We start from the raw sequence: 24777 nt of genomic DNA on the forward strand, positions 1-24777 counted from the left end.
ACAGGCAAAAACAAACTCACGAGAGTCCTGCGCCAGTGATGGCCACCAAAACTGCTGCTTAATAAACACCTGGGTTCGAGCAGCTCCCGGGTGGCAGGCTAGGTTGGACGAATGGCCCCACTGCAGGACAGGTGCATGGACTGACTCAGGAACAAACAATAGATTCTCTGGGCACTTCGCGGGAGAGGTGAGCAGGCTGAGCAGACTCTGGATTCAATCTCCCATGATACCGTTGACACCAACCTGTTGGATGGAATGATGGTGTCAGGAGACATTCAGTTGCTCTCAATGTCAAAAGAGCGAGATTGAGCATCGGTTTAAGGTTCTTAGATCCAGGAAAATATGCAATGATAAAATAAAATCTGCCAAAAAAAGTGCCCAGTGAAATTATTTGCTTAGCCTCCCTACCTCTGATGCGTCAACCGCCACCACAAACTGACAAGACGGGTCAGAATTTATGAGAATGGGAGCTGAAACAATGTAGCTTTTGAGATTTTCAAATGCAGATTGAGCCTGCATGGACCAACAGAATTGTGTCTTAGTGGAGGTTAAACTCGTCAGAGGACAAGCGATCTGACTAATGTCCCAGATGAACCGCCAGTAAAAATGCTAGGAACTGCTAGACCGCTTTACGGGAATCTGGGATTGGCCAATCTGCAACAGCTTTTACCTTGGCGGGGTCCATTCGGATACTATCGCCTGAGAGGACGAACCCCAGAAATGGAACTGATTGTGCATGAAACACACTTCTCCACCTTGACAAATAAACAATTCTTCAGAAACACTCTTCTGACGTGCTGGACATGGTCACAACTATTCTGGGAGAAAATGAGAATGTCGTCAAGATAAACAAAAACAAACTGATTGACCATGTCTCTAAGCACATCATTAACGAATGCCTGGAAGACAGCTGGTGCATTGGAAAAGCTGAAAGGCATGAGCAAGTACTCAATGTGCCCAGTAGGGGTGTTAAAGGTTCTCTTCCATTCATCCCCCTCCCTAATCCGGACAAGGTGGTAAGCATTGTGGAGGTCCAACTTTGTAAAGACGGATGCCCCCTGCAACAGTTCGAAGGCTGGGGACATCAACAGCAGAAGATAACGATTCTTTGCTGAGATGACATTCAGCCCCCAATAATCAATAAAGGGATGCAGAGAACTGTCTTTTTTCTCCACGAAGAACCCTGCCCTGGCCAGAAAAGAAGAGGGACGGATAATACCATCTGCAAGATAATCGTTGATATACTTCTCCATGGCCTCCCTCTCAGGGGAAGAGAGTGAATACAGATGACCCTGAGGCGGTGAAGTGCCAGGAAGAAGATGAGGAGGCAGAGATGCTGCCCGGGATTTGCTGAAAACCACCCTAAGATCGTGGTAGGTTTCGGGAACACTGGAAAGATCCACTGGTTCCTCCTGCAACACAGAACCCGACAAATCTGGTGAGTGAGTGGAACCAAGACACTGAGACAAACAGAAAAGACTCTAAGCCAATACAGAACTCTTTAACCAGTCTAAGTGTGGATTATGTTTACCCAGCCATGGGTGTCCTAAAACAACAGGAGCTGAGGGTGAGTGGATGATGAAGAATTGAATCTCTTCAACATGATTACCAGAAATAGTCAGGATGAGTGAGGCAGTATGTGGTGTATATAAGGTGTGTCACCTTAGTGAGAGGGGTATCACAGAGAGTGCTGGCAGTTATGGGTTCCCTCAATTGAGTAATAGGGATGGACCACTGGTTGACGATGTTAATGTCCATGAAATTACCTTCAGCACCAGAGTCAACCACAACTAATGGTGAGCAGTGCCTTTTACTGGACATGAAGCGACAATGTGGTCCGGTCATCCACAGTAGAGGCACAAGCTGTTGACAAGGCGATGATGTCGTTCCTTGGGTGACAGCTGGGCTCTCCCGATCTGCATGGGCTTCTCCTCCATCATGGGTTTGGGTGCAGCCAAAGAAGAAGGTGAGTTAACAGAGGGAGATCGCTCATGATGAGTGTAAGTTCTATGGCGGCATCAGCATAGAGTGAGACGATTATCCACTCGAATGGCTAGATCTACCAAATCATCAAACACAGCAGGAAGATTCAGAGTGTAGATCTCATCCTGAACCCGGTCGGAGAGCCCATGTAGAAACCGGTCCCACTGAGCAGTCTCTTTCCAGCCACAGGTGGTGGCAAGGGTGTGGAATTCAATGGAGAAATATGAAATTGATCTCTCTCCCTGACGAAATTTATACCATCTGCAAGGATCCTTGCCGCCTCAGTCCCTGTAGCAGATCGATCGAAGTCCTTGTGGAGTTCGGCAGAAGAAGACTGGAACGAAACACAGCAGCCATTGTTGTTGTCCCACACAGTGGTTCACAACTCACAAGCCCTCTCCGTGAGGAGTGTTATGATGTAGGCCATCTTGGAACTCTCAGAAGGAAAGGCTAATGGTTGAAGAGCAAATACCAGAGAGCACTGTGACATGAAGGAACGACAAGTATTAGGCTCACCTGAGTAGGGTGGAGGATGATTCAGATGGGGCTCAGAATGTCTAGAGATGGTGGAAAATGCTGGGGGTGGAGCTGCTGCAGCCTCGGCATTGGTAGTAGTGGAACTGGTGTTGGTTGAGAGCTGAAGTTGTTGTACCAGCATAGTTAATTCCCATGTCACACCCTGCCATGTCTCTGATGGCTTTTTGGATGCCACAACTTCCTCCTGTTGATGACCGAGGAGTGCTCCTTGTTGAGCGATGGCATGCCGGAAGCTGGCTCCCTCTGCTGAGTCCATAATTGGCCAAATTGTTCTGTCATGATCAGAGAAAGGATGAGGACTCAATCGCAGAGAAAATTTAACAATCTTTATTGAATGAACATAGCAGGCAAGTGGAAAGTGGCAAAAGTTCGTAAAACCAGCACAGGCTGCATAATTGGAATATCCAAGAAATATATTGGAGCACCCAGGTTGATGATGGCAGTGATCTGAATGCAAAACTGAGGATAAAACTCTGGATGCGAGTACAAAGTAAAGACAGTTGTGTGAGAGTTGTGGAATGGGAACAAAATAATATGGATTTAAGCAACAGCTGTGGATGGGACGCTACGCAAAAATCACTAAGCAATAATGACAGCCGAATGGAGCATTTAGTCATTCAAGAAAAATATGTAGGCTATTTAAAACAGCAAGAGAAGGGATGTAGTGTTAAATAACTGTCTGATGAAGAGTTTTATTCTTGCATGATATGAATAGCCTACATCTTAAACCTAAATTATTATTAATTAAAAATATTGATATTTTTGAGTTTTTTTTTATTCAAGACCCATAACTGTGATTAATTTAACATAAGTTTTGAGGAGGTTGTTTAGGCTATTTACTGTGTTTACATTGCATCATCTCTTGTAAAACATATTCTAACATTTACTTTCCTAATCTGTCACGTACTATCGACTGTCACTATGGTAAAGAAGAAATGCTTTAGAAATTATGGTTTCGATGTCAGGATGTGAGTGAAGTCACGTACACACAATGGAACACAGAACGCCGTAACCGCACCTGCTGCTTAAAGTCCCTATTATGAATGACACAGTGTTCTTTTTTGCTTTATGTGATGTCATAAAAGAATATGCAGTTTGTTCCCTGCAGAATATTCAGCGTGAGCCCGCATACCCTTAATAATGCATGTTGTTGTATAAATTAGGTTCCCGCAATGAGTATCATGTATAAACATACATACGCACCACTGCTCTGTGCATGAGTGCAAGGTATTTTAGAATTTGATTAAGAAAGTAGTCAGATTCAAATGTTTACATGGCTAATATTTTTCTTTTAAACTGATTATTTTAGATCTATACCACACATTTCAATCAGATGGAAATTTCATTTGGATCCAGCTCAGTCGGTTAATTTTTTTGTTTACATGAAGTCTTTTCAATCCGATTGACCCATCAGTTGGATTACAAATGGATTATTTGGTTGCATTTAAATGTGGATAATGAATTTTGTGTCCATTCCATTCCATGTTCATGAGGTCTAAAAATTAATTTATCATATGCTTTTATCCAAAGTGACCTCAATGGGACACAGATACATAAGGTAGGCTACTACAAAGTCATACAATGCTAATAAATATAAAAAATAATAGATAATAATAGGCCAACTCCTAGTCAACATATAGTCTAGTGATGTGGCTAGCGATCTCTCATGCATTGTCCATTAGAGGCAACACTTCGCAACAATACCAATTAAGTGCTCAGCAACCAGTTTCTACAACATATGGCACACAGTTTACAGTGAGTGGTGATTCGGGACAATATTTAAGTAAAATTGAAACAAATTTACAGAGCCGTCCCAACTATAATTGTGGTTGAAAGGATTAAGGCAGTACAGAATGATGAAAGGGCCATTTCAATGTTGCCCACAAGCTGTAAATTAATTTTTTTAACGATGAACAAAATAGAAAAAACAAGCAGTTTCCCCTTTCTATTTATTCCGTTCTAAATACAAAATGAAATGTTCAATGGAAAATTAGTTTGTATCTGCTTATTCTATTCATCAGTGTTAAAACCAATGAAGAAGAAACCACACTTTTCATTTTTTATTTTTTAGGATTAAAAATGAAAAGGTAATGGACACAAAAGTACCCTGACCATGGCAGCAGCCATGTGTTGGATTGTTTTTAATTCACTCTTATAGATTTAGAAGTCCTCAGGATGACTTATTAGTTGCCGAGTGTTTAGGAGCTACTTTAAGCATTAAAATGCTTCATGAATTACTCTTAAATTAAAATTTTACAAGTCCTAAAATTAGAAGTGACACACCCCTAATTTTTAAGAGTTGCTCCTAAATTTCCATGTTAGGAGCTACTTTTAGCCTTAAGATTTCTTTTGTGAATATGGGCCCAGAACTTTGCTCTCATGGAAAATCTCAACGATTATATCCTAATTACTGTATATCCTTATGCTGCTCTGTCTGTCTCAGTATGTTTTTTCCACTAATGCCTGATGTTGTATATATGATCATATATCTGTGGGAATTGAGTCTCATTGTGAACACTTACTCAACCCACTTACTAGTGGTGGAATGCAGCAACAAATATATAAATTGAGAGCTGAAACCCCTTCCATAGCAGCCTACTGCTTAAGATTATGAGCACTTACTGGTGGAAAACACTTGGAACTTATGAGCCGATTTTCTGTGTGATCATCTAAGTAGCTTGTATAAGTGTTCAAAGAGAGTCACAGGCCACTCGTAAGTCCATTGCATTCAACTAAACCAGATCTTTCTCAGAACATTTACATTTTACATTTATTCATTTAGCAGACCCTTTCAGCTAAAGCAACTTACAAAATGAGGATGGCCACAACATAAGCATAACATGAAAAGTGCTGCAATAGAAAGTTTCAATTGTAAGAAAAGTACAAGCCAAGACAGAGATTAGAGTGAATTTTTTTTTTAAGAGTGTAGGGTTAAGTGCTCACGGAAAAGCCTTTAGCCATTTTTTGAAGACAAAGAAGGAGTCAGCTTCACGGATGGTGTTGGGAAGGTCATTCCACCATCGAGGTACAATGATGCCTGAAGTCCAGGAAAGTTATTTGGTGACTCACTGTGTTGGTGCCACAAGGCACTGCTCATTTGCAGACCGCAGCCTTCTGGTGGGAACATAGCTCTGCAGGAATGATTGTAGATAAGCTGACTGTTCTGTATGCCAACATCAGAGCCTAGAACTTGGTATGTGCAGCAACTGGCAGCCAGAGTAGAGAGACAAGGAGTGGTGAAACATGCACTCTCTTGGGTTGTCCTGGATTATTTTCAGAGTCCTGATTGCGCATGCAGGAAGGCCAGCTAATAGAGCATTACAGCAATCCAGTCTAGATATGACAAGAGACTGAACAAGGAGTTATGTAGCATGTTTAGAGAGAAAGGGTCTTATCTTCCTAATGTTGTAGAGTGCAAATCTACATGATAGGACAGTTATTCTGATGTGGTCGGGGAAGTTGAGCTGTTCATCGATGGTTTACCCCCAAGTTTCTGACCGTTTTGGATGGTGTTATTTTAGATGAACCCAGTTAAACAGTGATGTTGTGCTCAACAGCAGGGTTGGCTGGAAAGACGATGAGCTCTGTCTTTGCTAGGTTCAGCTGAGTTCCTTCATCCAGGCCGAGATGTCTGCAGGCAAGCTGAGATCAGGTAAGCAATCTCCATGGGGTCATCAGGCTGGAATGACAAGTAGAGCTGCATGTCATCGACGCAGCAGTGGCAAGAGAACCCGTGTGCCTGAATGATGGTACCCAGTCATGTTGTGTATATAGAGAAGAGGTGGAAGAGGAGTTCAAATACTTCAGTATCAGTTAGAGGAGAGAAAATAGAGAGAGAAGAGCTGCTTACAAAAAGTGGGTATTTGAGAGGGTGTGGTGCTGAGAATGTACTGTGGCTGTTTCCTTAACTGTAAAAAAAGTTCTAGTTGCAGTAGTGCATAGTCAAACGAGGCCAGAACAGCATGAAGTTCAGCAGCCTGGGGGTGGTTTAGGTGTATGTTAAAATCACCAAGAACCACAAGTGGGCTGCTATCTTCAGGGAAGGAGGATAGCAGGACATCCAGCTCCTCAAGGAAGTTAGCCAGCTGACCTGGAGGACGATATACAACAACGACATGGATTTTTGTAGGTTGTGTTGTAATGATTGCATGGAATTCAAATGAGTTATTGTTGCATTGCGAGGAGAGAGGTGAAATTGGCAGACTCGCCAGTCTTTACACAAGTAGGTCTTGACACAAGAAGGGCTTCACACGAGGAGGGCTTGACACGAACACTGTCATGTGGTCAAATATATAAGTAGCTGTTACGTCGTTGAGTGAAAATAGCTATACACACCATCCTATTTAGCAAAACAAACCCACAAATTTATTAACCGACACTGACTAACCTACTTCCCACACAAGGCTAACCGAAATCAACAGTTACGCGAGATGCTAATGCAAACAAGTAAAACACAGTAATAAACACACACTTACACACTACTACTTCATGTCTGGTTCGGTTTTGGTCTGTGTTGGGATCTGGACACTCATGCTCCACATTTGTTTTGTTTCAAGCGTGTTGACGTTTTCGCCCTCATGTGTTTCAGGTGCCGCTGGCACACGGAATCAGCGTTTCCATGGGAACCTTGATTGTTTCCATGGGGACGCTGATGAGTGGCACCTGCCCTGTGAGTGGCACCTGCCCTGTGTTTGTTCATGACTATATTAATCCCCTCGTGTGTCATGTCCTTTGCTGGATTGTTTGATTGAATGTTAAATGTAGTTCAGTGTTGACACTCACTCTGCCTAGTTGGTCCTGTCTCGTGTATCTATTGGTTACCTGTGTCCAGGTGTGTGGTTGCCTTCCAGTTCGCTGTGTGTCAGCCGAGTTTCCTCAGAGGATACCTTGTCTTTGCCCATGTGTTGGGATCCTGCTGGGCGTCATTCTGCACCCGCTAAGCTTCAGTGGAGGATTCCACAAATCTGTTCCTCGACATCACATTTATTGTAAATAAATCCTTTGAACTGTTCCTCTGAATTTGGGTCTGTTTGTTTCGCAATCGCACGTTACAACAGATTCACATACACTAGAGCAATGCTCACTTGCCTATTGCGTAGTGAAAAAGCATAAAATTAACCTCCCCTTTGCATTGAAAAATAAGAAGGAAGAGGAAGAAACATAACTATTTTTGTGGTAAAAACATTACAACAATGTCACTAGCTAGTCTGGGTAGTGAAAAACATTGATAAGAACCTCTCCTACGCATCAGTGGAGAGAGAGTACCAAGGTCAAAGACCTGCAACATATTACAATGACACTAGCCAACAGGGTAGTGAAACACTGACACATAAGCCCTCCTTTGAAGTCAAAATCTGAGAAGAGAGGGAGAAAACATCCAAGTTCTAAAACCTGGTGAAGGTATTAGGGGAAGCCCAGCCTGCTGCCAGGCAGATGTCCTCCAAGGACACACCCTTAGCCCAAGCAAAAAGGCCATGCTCCTGGTGGAATGAGCTTTGACTGTATGTCTTGCGAATCGTAAGCGAGCACAATGGTTTCAACAACCCAGTTAGAAAGTCTTTGCTTGGAGATGATCAAACCTTTTCTATGGCCTTCAAATCAGATAAAGAGCTGATCTTACAGTCTGAATTGACTTGTTTGGACAATATAAATATGCAATGCCTTAACAAGACAAAGCATGTTCATCCTCTTAGCTTTGTCCAACTCAAACGGAGGAGGAAAGAACTCTTGAAAGGTGCCAACCTATGACTTGAAAGAAGTGGTCAATACTTTGGGTACATAACCTTCCCTAGGCTTAAGAATGGCTTTCAACGAGAACACTGCAGATGCCATGCGAAAAGCAGACATGTGAGACATGAGCTCTGCGAATTTTGCTCGTTTTTTTATTATTTTCATGTTATATTCTGGTGAGATTCGATACACCCAGTTACATACTTGCTTTTTGAGGTAAACATGGCAAAGAAGTCAAAATCCTCAGACTCCGGAGACATTAAAAGACACTTACGTGTTCAAGCTGAGGCCTCTGACGGGCCTGCGGACCGGGGACTCGATTTGGGAAACACGTCGGTAGATGAAATTCAGCGTCAACTGTCCAACATCTCGGTAATGCTGACGAAGGTTGTTGCTGACTTGGAAGATCTCGCTGTAATACGTCGATCGATTACGGCGATGGAAACAAAATTCTCTGAATTGGTTACAAGAGTGACAGAAGTTGAAAAACAAATCGATTATCTTGAGTCATCGGAAAGGGAATTATCCGCTAATCTGCCCGCGTCCAAAACAGATTTGGAATTAATTTCGGAAAAACTGGAATATTTTGAAAATATGAGCCGAAGGAATAACATACGAATTGTTAAAATTCCTGAGCATGAAGAGGGCAGAGATATGGTGAAATTCCTGGATGAGCTCTTCCTGAGTCTGCTCGACATAACAGGCCATAAACTGGAAATCGAGCGAGCTCACAGAGTCCCGGCTCGTAGATCTGCTGAGGGAGACAGGCCCCGATCGATTCTGGCCAAATTTCTGAAATCATCCTATAAAGATCTCGTGTTGTGCCAGGCGAGGAGCAAAGGAAAGCTTTCTTGGAGGAATCACAATGTTTTCTTGTTCCCGGACTTTGCGAATTCGACAAGAGAAAAACGCGATCGGTTCAAGGAATGTAAGAAACTCTTACACCAACAGAAGATCACTTTTGCACTGATGTTCCCGGCCAAACTGAGAATAGAAACGAAGAATGGTCACAAAGTATTTACATGTCCAAAACAGGCACTCTCCTTCATAAATACATTGGAGTAAGCCATTGGATATTTCTTATATTAGTGGACTGACTCGCGGTTCAGGGACTCTATTATCTGAGGAGGCTGGGTGCCATTTTTGTTTCTTTTTGCGCTGGCTCCGCCTAGCGGCTGGAGTTTGTTTTGTGGCATGACTCCAAGAAACTTTTGCATTGACGGAAGATCTTTTTTACACTCAAGTTCTTGGCCAGATCGAGAATGGACACTATGGATGACTGCAAAATAGCTATATGCTCACATAAAGGATGTCTTTTATAAAGTTGACGGGCTGAGTACGTTTTTCTTTTTTCTTTTTTTTTTTTTTTTGTGGCCTCCGAGTTAGCTTGGCTCTTGGCTCTTGATCATCCGAGGAACCAGGATGCCGGTTTTGTTTTTCGTGCTGGCTCCGCCTAGCGGCTGGAGCTTGTTCTCTTGAATAACACTCCTTTGGAACAGCTGTGGATAAATCTGTTCGTTCTTCGTGCTTATTCCTCCTGCTGGCTGGAGTCTGTTTTGTTGAGTGTTTTTATGGGACATTGGAATGATTATGTCATCTGCTGAACTCATAACAGCTGGCTCACTGAACAATTGTTTGTCTGTCCGAGGAAACTGAATGGCTTTATATCAGCTGGAGTTTGTTTTGTGGAGGATCACTCTTTCGAGACGGTTCTGTGAATAAGTCTACATGTTTTTTCTGTTATTCTGCCTGTTGGCTGTGGTCTGTTTTACAAAGTATTTTCTGTTATGTAATTTTGCCTCACAAAATTTGTATAGAAGCACCAGACTTGAGCAATCCGATGGCAAAGTTGTCACGGGGGCTCTCGTAGGCGTACATGGACTCTTTGAGTTTTAAGGGATTGACGCCGGTTGGCGCTGTTGTGCGCAGGGTCAATGTGCACATTTTTCTTTTTTATGTATGTTTTTTTTCGGGGGGAAGTTCAGGGTTTGATTGTTGCATTAATGGGGAATGTGGTCTGTGTAATCTTGTTTTTGACACACAATTTTTTTTTTTATTATATCAATATGTCAAATGTTAATATGAATAAGTTGTCTCTCTCCACATGGAATGTGAATGGGTTGGGGCACCCTATAAAAAGAAGGAAGGTTATTTATTTTCTTAAACATAAGAAATATGATATAGTGTTTCTTCAAGAAACACACCTTTCTCCGCAGGAAGCAGAAAAATTTGGGAAGATATGGGGTGGACAAGTTTTCTTTAGTTTTGGCTAAAGTAAGAGCAGGGGAGTCATTTCATTAATAAGTAAACATCTACAGTTAAAATTTCTCAAACAGATTAAAGATAAATTAGGAAGAGTCATTGTTGTTTTAACTGAAATTCAGGGGCAAAGGTTGATTTTGGCTAATATTTATGTGCCTAACGCTGATGATCAGGGCTTTTTTATAGATCTTGAAGGGATGTTGCAAGCCGCTGGGACCTCTCATGATATAATATTGGGAGGAGACTTTAAACTTTTGATGGACTCAGTCCTTGATCATAGTGAAGCAAAAGTGTGTAAGCTCCCTAGAGCAGCAGTGACGCTTCATAGGATGTGTAAAAATCTTGGTCTTGCAAATATTTGGAGACTTTTGAACCCATCTGGTAGAGACTATAAATTTTTTTCATCAGTCCATAAGAATTATTCTGGAATAGATTTATTTTTGATATCTTAAGTCCCTCATTTCATCTGTTGTTGACTGCTCAGTTGGAAACATCTTAGTCTCAGATCACACCCTGGTGAGTTTGGAGATGTTGCCACATACGGAGAAATCATATAGTTTTTGTACACTTTTGTTAGAAATTTATACAGAATCATTAAAGAACGGAAAGCCGCCGCCAACTATGACACAAGCCCGGATCAGTCTGATTCTTAAAAAGGACAAAGATCCGTGTGTGTGTAAAAGTTACCGTCCAATTTCCCTGATCCAGCTAGATGTAAAAATTTTGACCAAAATTTTGGCTAATCGTTTAAGTAAGGTTATGACATCTCTTATACATATAGATCAGGTGGGGTTTATTCGGGGCCGCAGCTCTTCTGATAACATTAGGCGTCTCATCAATATCATGTGGTCAGTAGCGAATGATCAGTCTCCGGTCGCTGCCACTTGACGCCAAAAAGGCATTTGATATGATAGAATGGGATTACTTTTTTAAGATTTTAGAAATATATGGGTTAGGGAGTACATTCATTGGTTGGATTAAGTTACTTTATAGACACCCTGTAGCAGCGGTACAAACAAATGGACTAATTTCAGATTATTTTACTCTGGACAGGGGTACTCGGCAGGGTTGCCCTCTTTCCCCATTATTGTTCTGTCTTGCCCTGGAACCATTAACAGCTGTGATAAGAAAGGAGGATGATTTTCCAGGGGTGGTGGTGGGAGGTATGGCGCATATGTTTCTGCTTTACGCAGATGATATTTTATTATTCGTCTCCGACCCCACTAGATCTATGCCTGCCCTCCACAGAATTATTAATTCCTTTTCCAAGTTCTCTGGATACAAAGTCAACTGGTCGAAATCCGAAGCTTTAGCTCTGACTGCGTACTGTCCAGTAATGGCCTTTCAGCCGGGCGCCTTTCAGTGGCCCAAACAGGGCATTTAATATTTGGGTATTTTATTCCCAGCAAATTTGTCTGATTTAGTTAGAGTTAATTTTGACCCTTTAATTAAAAAGTTTTTGAGCGATGTGGACAGATGGGCTTCATTACATTTATCGATGATTGGGAAGATTAATGTTATTAAAATGAACTGTACTCCAAAATTCAACTACCTGCTACAGTCACTCCCTATAGATGTCCCCCTCTCTTATTTTAAGCAATTTGATTGAATTGCGAAGTCCTTCATTTGGAATGGTAAACGTCCCAGACTACATTCCAACAAATTACATAGGCCGATTGACAAAGGTGGGTTAGGCTTACCCAAGATTTTGTTTTATTATTATGCGTTCGGTTTCAGGCATTTGGCTCGTTGGTCACTTCCACCTGAGAGAGCCCCTCCCTGGTTTTCTATTGAACAGGAAGTCCTTGCCCCCATTTCACCATTGCAAAATCATTCTATTAAACTAACCGGAGAAGTTAAGTCACACCCCGTTATCTCACATTTACACATGATTTGGACAAGAGTGGCCAGAGTATTTAATTTGGACATTTATTTAAATGTTGCCTCAAGCATATGGCTGAACCTAAAATTATGTATCAATAAGTCCCCTTTGTGTTGGTCAGAGTGGATTGTGAGAGGGGTTGTTACACTTGGCGACCTGTATGAGAGTGGAGTGTTGAAATCTTTTGAGAATCTGGGTCATCATTTTGGGATTCCCAGATCTCAGTTTTATAGGTATTTACAGCTGTGCCACATGCTCTGTACTATTTTTGGGAGTAGCACACACCCCCCTAAAGTGGCAGATGCTTTGGAAGAGGTGATTGCTGCTTTTGGAAAAGGTCATGAGGCATCAGTGTATTACTCCCTGCTGGTTCGGAGTCTGGGGATGGAGCTTTAGCTTCTATCAGGAGATTATGGGAAAAAGATTTGAATTTGGTATTGGAGGAAGAAGTGTGGACTAGGATTCTAAAAAATGTCAAGTCTGCACCTAGAGATGCAAGGGTTCGCCTTATGCAATTTAAGATTTTACATAGATTTTACTGGACCCCCTCTAGATTATATAGGCTTGGTCTTAAAGACACACCCAAATACTGGCGTTGTCAATCAGAAGTTGAGACACAACTCATGCCTTTTGGGGGTGTGTTAAGATTCAAGATTTTTGGATGAAGGTGCAGAGCTCTTTGTTTGACGTTTTGGGCACTCAAGTTTTGGGCACTCAAATTTTGGGCGACGGAGCTGTCATAAATCTGGGGGACAAATTTATAAAAAATTGGGTTTTAACAAGTGTTATGATTGGCAGACAAGTCATTTTAAGGGGTTGGAAGTCCGACGGTGCCCCATCATTTCCAGAGTGGTGTACAGAGATGGGGAGGGTGGCAGCATTTGAAGAAGGGGTATCTAGAGGATTGGGTAATTTGGACTTGTTTATGGGAAAGTGGGGCAAATATTTGACATTTTTGGAGGGCTCTCGGGGAGGGACAGTGGAGAGAGAGATGTAGAGGTTATGTGTGTGAATTATTATATTTTATTAATTATTTTATTTTTTAATATTTGTTTTTGTGTGTCTATAATTATGTGGGACCACTGGGATGTTGTTTTGGGTAGGGTTGGGGATTGGGGGGGGGGGGGGGGGGTTGTAGTAATAGAGGGGGTTAAGTATTGATTCTGTTTGTATATGTTCTTGCTTGTATGTGTTAATATAGGAATCAAAAAAAAAAAATGTATATAAAAAAAAGAATGGCTTTCAACAAGCCCGGTCCAAACTATAAGCAAGTGTCTTTGAAAGACAAGTTCTGAACCCTAAACAACAGCATGGATTCCTTGTCTTCCCAAACCTTGCACAACACTTGTTGTAGCAAGTGGACAGGAGGGAACGCATACTTGCATTTTGCTGACCATTTGTGAGCTAGGACATCCAAGCCCTGCAAAGCCTGAGTCATGAATACCAAAGGCAACTTCCCCGAATACCTCCCAAATCCTCTGAACTGTCCATTCCCATTGTCTGACTCCCTTCCCCACATTGATAGGAGATGAGAATTGTCCCAGACGAGAATTCATCAAGCCAGAGCCAACATCGGGCACGAACGTACTCAGCGGCATATCACTAGGAGATCTAAGTGACTGCGTTGCCACATGTGATGAACCAAATACTGGAGGATAGACTGAATGCGAGCATTGGTCAGATGCACTGACATGATCACCCAGTTGAGTTTTGACTTTGAGGCCCAAATGCTCCAAATAATGGTTAATGTGCGAGTAGCCAGGGACAAGCAGAAGGGTAAGACTTCTTCGTCCCCTCGAAGGCGAATCTCAAGAATTGCTTTGAGGGACTATTTGTACATGAAACAATGTGTCTTTCAGATCTATTGACACAAACCAGTCGAATGGGCTGACATAAGACAAAATCTGTCTCTGAGTAATCATTTTGAACTTAGATTTTCTGAGTGTCTGAGTAAAGCCGCAACAAGGTCTGTCATACATGTTGGGGTGGCAGCCTTCTAGTTCCCGGCTTGCGATAGTGAAGAAAGCAAGAGGGCTGCTCATGTAATGACAGAGGTGTTATTCCAAGCCTTCTTGAGCCTGGAAGAAGGCTCCAAATCTTTGTTATGTGACGTGGCAGTCTTCTGGCACATTGCCAATAAGAGTAAATGGGCACTGAGGTGACCTGCGTCATGCCTCAACTCATTCCCAGCTCGCAAAGGTGGGGAAAGCATGAGGGCTGCCTTGAGGACACAAAGGTGTTTTCCCCTGGGCCTTCTCAAGGGCCGGAAGAAAACACTGCGGGCCCTATTTTAAACGTGCAAGCGTTAAGCTCAGCACTATGCCTTAACTCATAAGCGACAAGCTGTCAAGCAACAGCGATACAAAAAAATACAAAGAGAGTACATTCATAAGAAGTTGGTAGTGTAAATGTATGTAAATGTAAATGACTGTATGCAATGAATTGGAAGAATAAAAATTTGGATTTACATTATTTTGTGCATCATTGTTAAATGGGACACGTTCCTTTTATACGCATGGAAAATGTGGTTCAGAATATGGATGTAGGCTCTGTTAAATTACAGAGAATGTAAGTATTATTAATAATTTTCATCTACTGACACACAAATCATGGCTAGTTTTAACAGTGATTGTATCGGCACGCACTTCACTTCTACCAGTCGACATTGATTTTGACAAATTAAATTAATTTATTGAAACACGAAACAATGATCAAAAATATTTCTAAATTCAAATTACGAAACGAAAATATAATCAAAATAAAGAAGTGGCCTAAAAGAATCATACCAAATTCAAACATTTTACTATCTCCTTCTTCCACCTGCCCCTTTTGCAGTGACTTAAATATAATAATAATAATAATAACTGAAAAAATAAACCGACAACTTAAAAGTTTAATACAAATCTCATAATTTTTTGATACAACAAACAGCTTTAACAATAATAGTCAAGGACATTATTTGATGTTCTGTACTTTCAGAATTTGGACATGAACTTTATTACCACCTGCTGGTGAAATCTCCAAACTGCAAATGCAGGAACTGAATTTGGCCTTTGCACTGAGTTAAGAGGTGGTATTGAAATGTCTCAACAAACAACAAAATTCTCAGGAAAATAGCAAATTACGCTTTTTGGACACTTCATTTAAATACAATACACCCACAGTTTGCGTGCCTATACCCACAGTAGCGCAAACACTCCCTCTCATACCATTTGCATTTTGTACTGGCACAAACATAGTGCTTAGAATTAGCACTCTCACGAAAATTGGATACAGTTGCGCACAGTCGTAGCACGTTGCACAGCGCTTTGCGCATTCACAAAAATAAAGTCATGCATATACCTTAAATCCCTGTGTTGCAACATGGCAGTCTTCTGATATGTAGCTAACAACAGCAAACAACATGCAAATGCATTCCAGGCTTGTGACAGCGGGGGATGCGAGAGGGCTGCTAGGTGACAGTGTTAAGAAACCACTGTGCTTGCCTTAAATCTCTGTTGCGACATGGCAGTCTGCCATGCGACCAACAACAGAAACAAATGTCACACCTTGTTGCTGGCTCACAATGGTGGGGAAAGAGAGAAGCGAATCTCTGATAAATTCAGAAAGGTGTGTCACACCATGGACACTGGGCCGCCCATAGACCTGCCTGTTTCATGGGCTGAGAGCTTGGTGACTTGAGTGCCAAATACATGGCATGCCACAAACTATGGCAAGCACCTCACATGAGTGTAACATGTCTTACTATTGGAAAGCCCCAGCGACCAAGTATTCACCCCTTGATCTCCACTGCTATACGTGAATGATCGTAGTATACCAGAGCGGGCCGCAAATCATCACAAACGTACTGAAAGCCGCTTGAGATGGAGAAGAGGAAAGATGCAAGGCTGAAGCTGCCAAAAAATCCTCCTCAAACTCTCCATGCTCTATAACCTGTCCTCGCTTCCCTTGCTTGTGTGGGCCTTTGGTAGCCGCAGAGGTCGGAAATCGGGAGGAGAGGGGATCAGCATCAGCTTTCTGAAGAAAGCAAGCCAAGAGCGAAGCATTTGAGTTTCATATGCTCGCAATGAACACAATCAATCTCAGCGTGTGCTGCTTCAGTGTGGGCTCAGCCCAGTCAAATAAACAGTACTCGTGACTGACAGAGAGATATATCAATAGGAAAACACTTGCAAAATGCATCTTCAGAGATCGTCACTCCTGGTAGGAGTTCCCATAGCATAAGCTACTAAAGCAAATAAAAAGTAACTGACTTGAAAAGGAACTTAAGTTATACTCAGTAATGAGCAATATACTTGCTGGTTTGGGAAATAAGCTTTACTCCATCATAAAATAACGAATGCATTAAGCCCATTAATTAAGTCACTTAAGATTGTTACTTGTCAGACTGTATGATATGAACACATTGAGATCGGCATGGAACACTGTGCAACATTATGTCAGATGATACACATCAGTGGTCCCAATCATCCAGATCAGTGAACGTGATCGTTAATATAATAGAAGTATATAGATCGTTAATAACGAATAGAAGCGAAACGGTGAGATTTGCCTGGAGGAGCAGGGTTTTTTCTTTCTGAAATACAGGGCATCAGCATTTCCGTTGCTCCAGTACCACTACATTACCTGCCAAATAGGCCTTTAATAAGACATCCTGATCACAAATACATAAAATTACATATGTTGAGAATGAACGCAGTGGGGGAGGTAGCCTATACAGTAATAATTGTCTACCACAAGCAAAGATTCATCGTGGAAAAAAGGAGACTTGGGCCCAAAAATTTACAAAGTTCTGCGTTCACATAGGGGAAAAAAAAGGTGGGTTATAGTACGTCTTTCTCCTCTTTTAGTTTAGTAACCTATAGGCCACGCAAAATCTTGAACATTCAATGATATATTATGCTTGGAAATACACTATGGAAACATGACATAGATGTGGAGGGGTGTGAATCTTAACTAGAAGTTTACAGATACTTAAAGTAAATTTATTAAAAGTAAAATAGTAATTAAAATAAAGTTGTAAAGAAAATGCAATAAAAATGTAAAGAAAAATGTGTTAACAAAATGCAATCATTTAATTATTTTCGTTTTGTAAGCTCTGTATTTAATTAGAGGAATAATGCTTTCATTTTGCTGAAGTGTTACACTCTTCTCCAAGTATTTTTTGCTTATTTATTGATAACTGGGCAGAAATGTTGCTATGGTGCTGTGATGAAGAAGGTGAGGAATGGGGATCTAAACGCAGCTTTAATAAAGCAAAGATAAACAAAGTAACTCAGAATACAAGGAAACAAACACAGGGATCCAAGCACAGAGCATCAAACAATACATGCGAAGACTGACAAAGAAACCAGGGGAAACAAGGGTTTAAATACACAAGGGAATGAGGAACACCTTTGGAAACAATCAGGGGAAAACCAATCATGAAAAGAAACTACAGAGGACTACAAAACTAACAGGAAACAGGAACAGGGAACTAAACAAGAATTTCAAGATAAGTCTAAGCACAGAAACAGGGAATACATGACAGAGCCCCCCCTTTAAGGAGCGGATTCCAGACGCTTTTCAAAAAAATAAAAAATACAAAAAAAAAATATAATTGTCCACAGGGTGTGGGGGGAAAGGGGAAACAGGCAGTTCAAGGGGGCACAAGGGGCAAGGGGAGCAGAGGAACAAGGCAAAGTCAGGGAGGCTTGAGACCAAGGTGGAGCAGGAGGGATGGAGAGTGAGGGTGACACTGCAGGCTCAGAGGACCAAGCTGGAGCCAGAGGTTCAGAGGGCTGAGGTGGAGCTGGAGACCAAAGAGGCCAGAGCAGATCAGGCAGATGGCCAGGAGACCAAGGAGTCCAGAGCAGGCCAGGAGACCAAGGAGACCAGAGCAGATCAGGTGGATGACCAGGAGACCAAGGAGATCAGAGCAGATCAGGCGGACAGCCAGGAGACCAAGGAGACCAGAGCAGATCAGGCGGACGGCCAGGAGACCAAGGAGACCACCTCAGGGTAGGGACTGGGTCAGGAGACCTGGTAGGCAGCCACAGGGCTGAGACAGGGTCAGGAGGCCTGGGAGGTGGCCACAGGACAGGGACTTGGTCAGGCGGCGGAGTCGCTGGAGGAGGGGTGGGCAGAGCCGCTGTAAGAGGAGTCTCTGGGAAGGTGGATGGAACCACTGGAGGAGGAGTCTCTGGGGGAGCGGGCAGAGCCGCTGGAGGAGGAGTCTCTGGGGGAGCGGGCAGAGCCGCTGGAGGAGGAGTCTCTGGGGGAGCGGGTGGAGCTGCTGGAGGAGGAGTCTCTGGGGGAGAGGGCGGAGCCGTTGAAGACTCTGAGGGCAGAGCCTTGGAAGAGGGCAGAGCCAGGAGAGGCTCGACAAAGGCAGGCAGAGCCGGGAGAGGTTCAAGGGGCGAAGCCAAGGAAGGCGGAGCCGTGGGAGGCTCGAGGGGTGAAGCCATGGAAGGAGGAGCCATGGGAGGCTCAAGGGGTGAAGCCAAGGAAGGTGGAGCCATGGGAGGCTCGAGGGGCGAAGCCAAGGAAGGTGGAGCCGTGGGAGGCTCGAGGGGCGAAGCCAAGGAAGGTGGAGCCGTGGGAGACTCGAGGGGCGAAGCCAAGGAAGGTGGAGCCGTGGGAGGCTCGAGGAGAGCTGGCAGCGACTGGGGAACGACCTCCATGATCGGGAGCACTGGTAGCGACTGGGGAACAACCTCCGCGGTTGTGAGCACTGGCAGTGACTGGGGAACGACCTCCGCAGTCGTGAACACTGGCAGCGACTGGGGAGAAGGTGTCCTTTTCCTTCTTCTTTTCTGGACAGCTGGGAGCATAGTCACGGGAGCGGGCGAGGCCACAGGCATTGGCTCTGGGACGGTTGAGGCTACAGGCATTGGCGCTGGCTCGTTGGCCGTGGCAGGCATGGGCGCCAGCTTGGAGCAAGGAGCCGTGGAAGGCTTGTACGAGGGAGCCGAAGATGCAGGTTTTGGCCCGCGGTTCCTGTCATAAACCACTGTGTAAAGGGATCCCCAAAGTTCCAGAGTCTTCTCCACATATTCGCAGAGTGTCTAGTGAGGATCAGCTGGAGGCATAAGTTCTTTCAGTGCACTATTCAGACTGGTCCAGAAGAAAACCACAAGAGAGCAGTCTGGATAGTGCACTAAATTTGCTAGCTCTAAAGACTCATGGACGTGATGCTCAACTGGATGGTCCCCTTGCTTAAGAAGCAGAATTCTGACAGCCGCTAGATCCATTTTTGGTCAGTCTTTCTGTGACGAGGCAGGTGAGGAATGAGAATCTAAATGCAGCTTTAATAAAACAAAGATAAACAAAGTAACTCAGAATATAAGGAAACAAAACACAGGGAACCAAGCACAGAGCATCAAACAATACATGCGAAGACTGACAAAGAAACCAAGGGAAACAAGGGCTTAAATACACAAGGGAAAACAAGGGAACAAGGAACACCTGTGGAAACAATCAGGGGAAAACCAATCATGAAAAGAAACTACAAAGAACTACAAAACTAACAGGAAACAGGAACATGGAACTAAACAAGAATTTCAACATAAAAGTCTAAGCACAGAAACAGGGAATACGTGACAGGTGCAGACACGGATTAAGTTTTTTTCCAAGGAACACAGTCGGGTTTATCCAAAAACAGTCAATTGGAGAGCGAGAGAGGAGCGGACTGTCTCATCTGGCCGTCACAATAGCAGTCACAATGTATGAATACGATGCTAAATTTCTGACACTGCCAGAACTTCGTCAGAGGCTAAAGATCATCGCAAAGGCTATTAATCAGCCATCGGTGAGCATGTCACACTAAACATTGTAAGATTTTTCCCTACGACGACAGAAATCCATTAGGATTCATGAAACTTGTCTCAGATGGCAGAACCGTGGCCAAAATCGTAGTGTATACTGGGCTTTAGTTAAGATGATCTTAAAAGCGTAAGTTGCAACATTATCAGGAAACCCAGCCTATAACATGTGGTATCAGAATCAGAATCAGCTTTATTGCCAAGTATGCTTACACATACAAGGAATTTGTCTTAGTGACAGGAGCTTCCAGTGTACAACAATACAAAAACAAACAAAAACAGCAGCAAGACATAGATAATAATAAAAAATAAAACTAATTATACACATACGTACAGACACACACATACATACATACACACATACACATGGGTAGTGCAAGTCTAATACATTCTGTTATGTACAGTGCAAATGTTTTTTTGTTTTTTTTCAGAGGAATGAAATGACAGAAGAGGTTGGATGTGTTGGATAAATATAAGAAAGACTAAACTGTGTATTGCACATAGTTATTGCTCAATGGGGCAATTTAACTGTTCATGAGATGGATAGCTTGAGGGAAAAAACTGTTCCTGTGCCTGATGGTTCTGGTGCTCAGAGCTCTGAAGTGTCAGCCAGAAGGCAACAGTTAAAAAAGGTAGTGGGCAGGGTGAGTGGGGTCTAGAGTGATTTTTCCAGCTTTTTTACTCACTCTGGAAGTGTATAATTCTTGAAGGGGGGGCAGGGGGCAACCAATAATCCTCTCAGCAGTCTGAACTGTCCTTTGTAGTCTTCTGATGTCTGATTTCGTAGCTCAACCAAACCAGACAGTTATTGAAGTGCAGAGGACAGACTCAATGACTGCTGAGTAAAACTGTATCAGCAGCGCCTGTGGCAGGTTGAATTTCCTCAGCTGGTGAAGGAAGTACAACCTCTGCTGGGCCTTTTTGACAATGGAGTCAATGTGGGTATCCCACTTCAGGTCCTGTGAGATGGTAGTTCCCAGGAACCTGAATGACTCCACTGCTGCCACAGTGCTGTTTAGAATGGTGAGGGGGGGTCAGTGTTGGGGTGTTTCTCCTAAAGTCCACAATGATCTCCACCGTTTTGAGCATGTTCAGCTCAAGGTTGTTTTGACTGCACCAGACAGTCAGCTGTTCAACCTCCCTTCTGTATGCAGACTCATCGTCATTTCAGATGAGGCCGATGACAGTGGTGTCATCTGCAAACTTCAGGAGCTTGACAGAGGGGTCCCTGGCGATGCAGTCATTGGTGTAGAGGGAGAAGAGCAGTGGGGAGAACACACATCCCTGGGGGGCACCGGTGCTGATTGTACAGGTGCTAGAAGTGAGTTTTACCTGTCTCACAAGCTGCTGCCTGTCTGTCAGAAAGCTGGTAATCCACTGACAGATACACAGGGGAACAGAGAGTTGGTGTAATTTATTCTGGAGTATAGCTGGGATGATGGTGTTGAAAACTGAACTGAAGTCCACAAAAAGGATCCTTGCATATGTCCCTGGTCTGCCCAGATGTTGCAGGATATGATGCAATCCTATGTTGACTGCATCATCCACAGACCTGTTTGCTCGATAAGCAAATTGAAGGGGATCTAGAAAGGGTCCAGTGATGTTCTTCAGGTGGGCCAACACCAGTCTCTCAAATGATTTCATGACCACAGACGTCAGGGCGACAGGTCTGTAGTCATTAAGTCCTGTGATTTTTGGTTTCTTTGGGACAGGAATAATGATTGAGCATTTGAAGCAGCATGGGACTTCACACTGCTCCAGTGATCTATTGAAGGTCTGTGTGAAGATGGGGGCCAGCTGGTTAGCACAGGATCGAAGACACACTGGTGAGACACCATCTGGGCCAGAAGGCTTCCTCATCTTTTGTTTCCGAAAGACGCGGCTCACATCATCTTCACAGATTTTAAGTGCAGGTTGAGTAGCAGGAGGGGGGAGGAGGGGGGTTGCAGGAGGTGTTGGTGTTTGTGTGAAGTGAAGGTCAGAGTGGGTGTGGGGTGTGAGATTGGGCCATTCAGATCTGCAGTAGAACACATTCAGGTCGTCAGCCAGTTGTTGGTTCCCTACAGGGTTGGGGGTAGGAGTCCTGTAATTTGTGAGTTGTTTCATGCCACTCCACACTGATGCAGGGTCGTTAGCTGAAAACTTGTTTTTCAGCTTCTCAGAGTATCTTCTTTTAGCCACTCTGATTTCCCTGTTCAGTGTGTTCCTGGCCTGATTGTACAAGACTTTATCCCCACCCCTGTAAGCATCCTCTTTGGCCTGACAAAGCTGCCTGAGCTCTGCTGTAAACCACGGTTTGTCATTGTTGAACTTTAAAAAAGTCCTAGTAGGAATTCACATATCAACACAGAAACTGATATATGATGTTACATTATCTATGAGCTCGTCCAGGTCTGTGGCTGCAGCCTCAAAACACTCCAATCCGTACAATCGAAGCAGGCTTGTAGTTCCCGCTCTGCTTCAGTGGTCCACTTCTTTACAGTCCTTACTACTGGCTTGGTTGATTTTAATTTCTGCCTGTAGGTTGGAAGAAGATGAACCAGACAGTGATGAGAGAGTCCCAAAGCTGCTCTAGGGACAGAGCGATATGCAATCTTTATTGTTGTGTAACAACGATCCAGTATGTTTCTGTCTCTGGTGGGGCATGTGATGTGCTGTATAGTGTCTGTTTGGGAGTTCATGGCATCATATCACTAAGATATTGGCAGATAATAAACATATGATTGTGTCTTGCTGGTAAAATGTGAAAGGGTGTCTGATCTTATTGATAAATGAACATGAAGAAGATGTTTTTTGCTTGATTCGGTTTCTTTTTTTTATAACACATGAATTTACATAACATATTATAATGAAGGCTTGTAAAGGCATTTGAAATGTACTTCTGTCCGACACAAACACACAGTTAAGGTTAGTTCAATTGTTCTGCTATATAAGGGCATGTATCCCTTTCTCCCTGAACATCTATAGCTAAATCTACACAAGCCCAAGGCAAACAATTACCTGTTTGAAATCATTCTATTACATTAATCATCATAATATCAAATCACTTGATTACAGTGAAAATGGCTCTTACGGTGAAATGGCGAGATCATTTTCAATGGCCCTTGACATGTCACTTAAACAAGTGCTGTTCTGGTCAGGATGTGCTTGACTTGTCCACTTCAATTTGTATGTTAATGCTGTAGGTGGTTTTAATGGCAGCTCTTGAGAAAGACAGGGACAGAGAGTTTTTTTCAAAGGAAATACATGAAAACTCACAACACAGTTTTATCCAAGTATAACTTTCTAGGTGCAGTCAAAAGGATGTTGTCTTTGTTGGGATGTCCTGTCACTGCAGCATTGCTCATACTCCCAAATCATAGGTACCAACTTCCGATAATTAAGACAAAATGCGGTAAAATTCTCTGCGGTAAGATGATAAGATCAGGTTACACTGGCTCAATTAAAGTAATTTCAAAGTTAAATCATCCTGCTGCAGGATACCATCAAATGTATGAGAAAAGCGTGCAGGCTCCCATGGTTAGCCAGTTTTATTAATTAAATAATGAAAATGGATACATTAATAAATAACATGAAATAAGCACTAAAGCTTTTGCTCAAACTCAAAGTATACTCAAAGAACTCAAAGAGTCACTGGATGGCAATCTGCCAGAAATCAGATGATAAGACATACTCTTTTGGCACACTCCAGCTCTAGCAATTTATTGATAATAAAATTACTATGGAAGAAAGGACTGGACAAGAATAGATGCTCCTGAATTAAGACCAGTGGTGGGAGATGAACTTGGACAGACTCTTTCTGACCACACTAACGTCACTGAAACAGTCATTTACATTGTACCGTGCGATATATGTGGGAAACCATGTGTCACTCATTAGAGAATGCTTATTTTCCCCAACAAAACACAGTACAATTTATATAGCTCTTTTTAATAAGACCTCAGCAGACAGACAGGGATTTATTTTTTATACTGTTCTCTTGGAGAAAATATTACACTCTCTTGATTGAGTATAGATTGTAACAAAAGACACAATCAAACTATTCACAATAAAAGAGCAGCTGATACTATTGCACATAACTTAAAATATTCATTGTGAATGCCAACTTTTTACAATAAGTCCAAATATATGTAAATACTTCAGATTATCAGATCTCTCAATGGCCACCTAGCTGTGATCAGTTCCAGTACAGAAATGTCCTGCAGGTCTCTGTTACTGCCTTTGGGGATGTCATTGACTGGGAGAATGATGGTTGGTCATGATTCATGAAAAATCTGTTTTTAATGTAAGATTTTTTACTCTATTGCTGGTAGTATCAGACACAAATAGAATATATTCTTGTTTAATAAAGTATCTGTAACATTTGTGAATAAGTGCCTTCTGTGTTTTATGTGTGAATAATTTGTAGGTGCTATGTTAAAGTGGAGAGGACACAGTCAGAATGGCGAGCCCTCAAAGTTCAAGACAGAGCAGCTACTCCTCCATCTCTGGAAAAATGTAAGTGCAAAATCACTGAAAACACAGTCACAACATTTTATATGAAGGGGAAGCAGAAACCCAAAGCAAACAGTATGGTTTGAA

The 24777-nt window shown here is 42.7% G+C and overlaps 1 protein-coding gene across 2 annotated transcripts in view; it reads left to right on the forward strand.

Moving 5' to 3' along the window:
* The window catches only part of LOC127435879 (protein inscuteable homolog), a 182543-nt gene that overhangs the window by 79646 nt on the left and 78120 nt on the right, over positions 1 to 24777 (forward strand). For both annotated transcript variants that reach the window (XM_051689624.1, XM_051689625.1), the window contains exon 2: positions 24605 to 24693. In XM_051689624.1, the coding sequence (XP_051545584.1) occupies positions 24638 to 24693 (56 nt within the window). In that variant the 5' untranslated portion in view covers positions 24605 to 24637. The remainder of the gene's footprint in view (positions 1 to 24604; positions 24694 to 24777) is intronic.

Source organism: Myxocyprinus asiaticus, chromosome 46 (assembly GCF_019703515.2).
Source record: "Myxocyprinus asiaticus isolate MX2 ecotype Aquarium Trade chromosome 46, UBuf_Myxa_2, whole genome shotgun sequence".
Lineage (NCBI taxonomy): Eukaryota > Metazoa > Chordata > Actinopteri > Cypriniformes > Catostomidae > Myxocyprinus > Myxocyprinus asiaticus.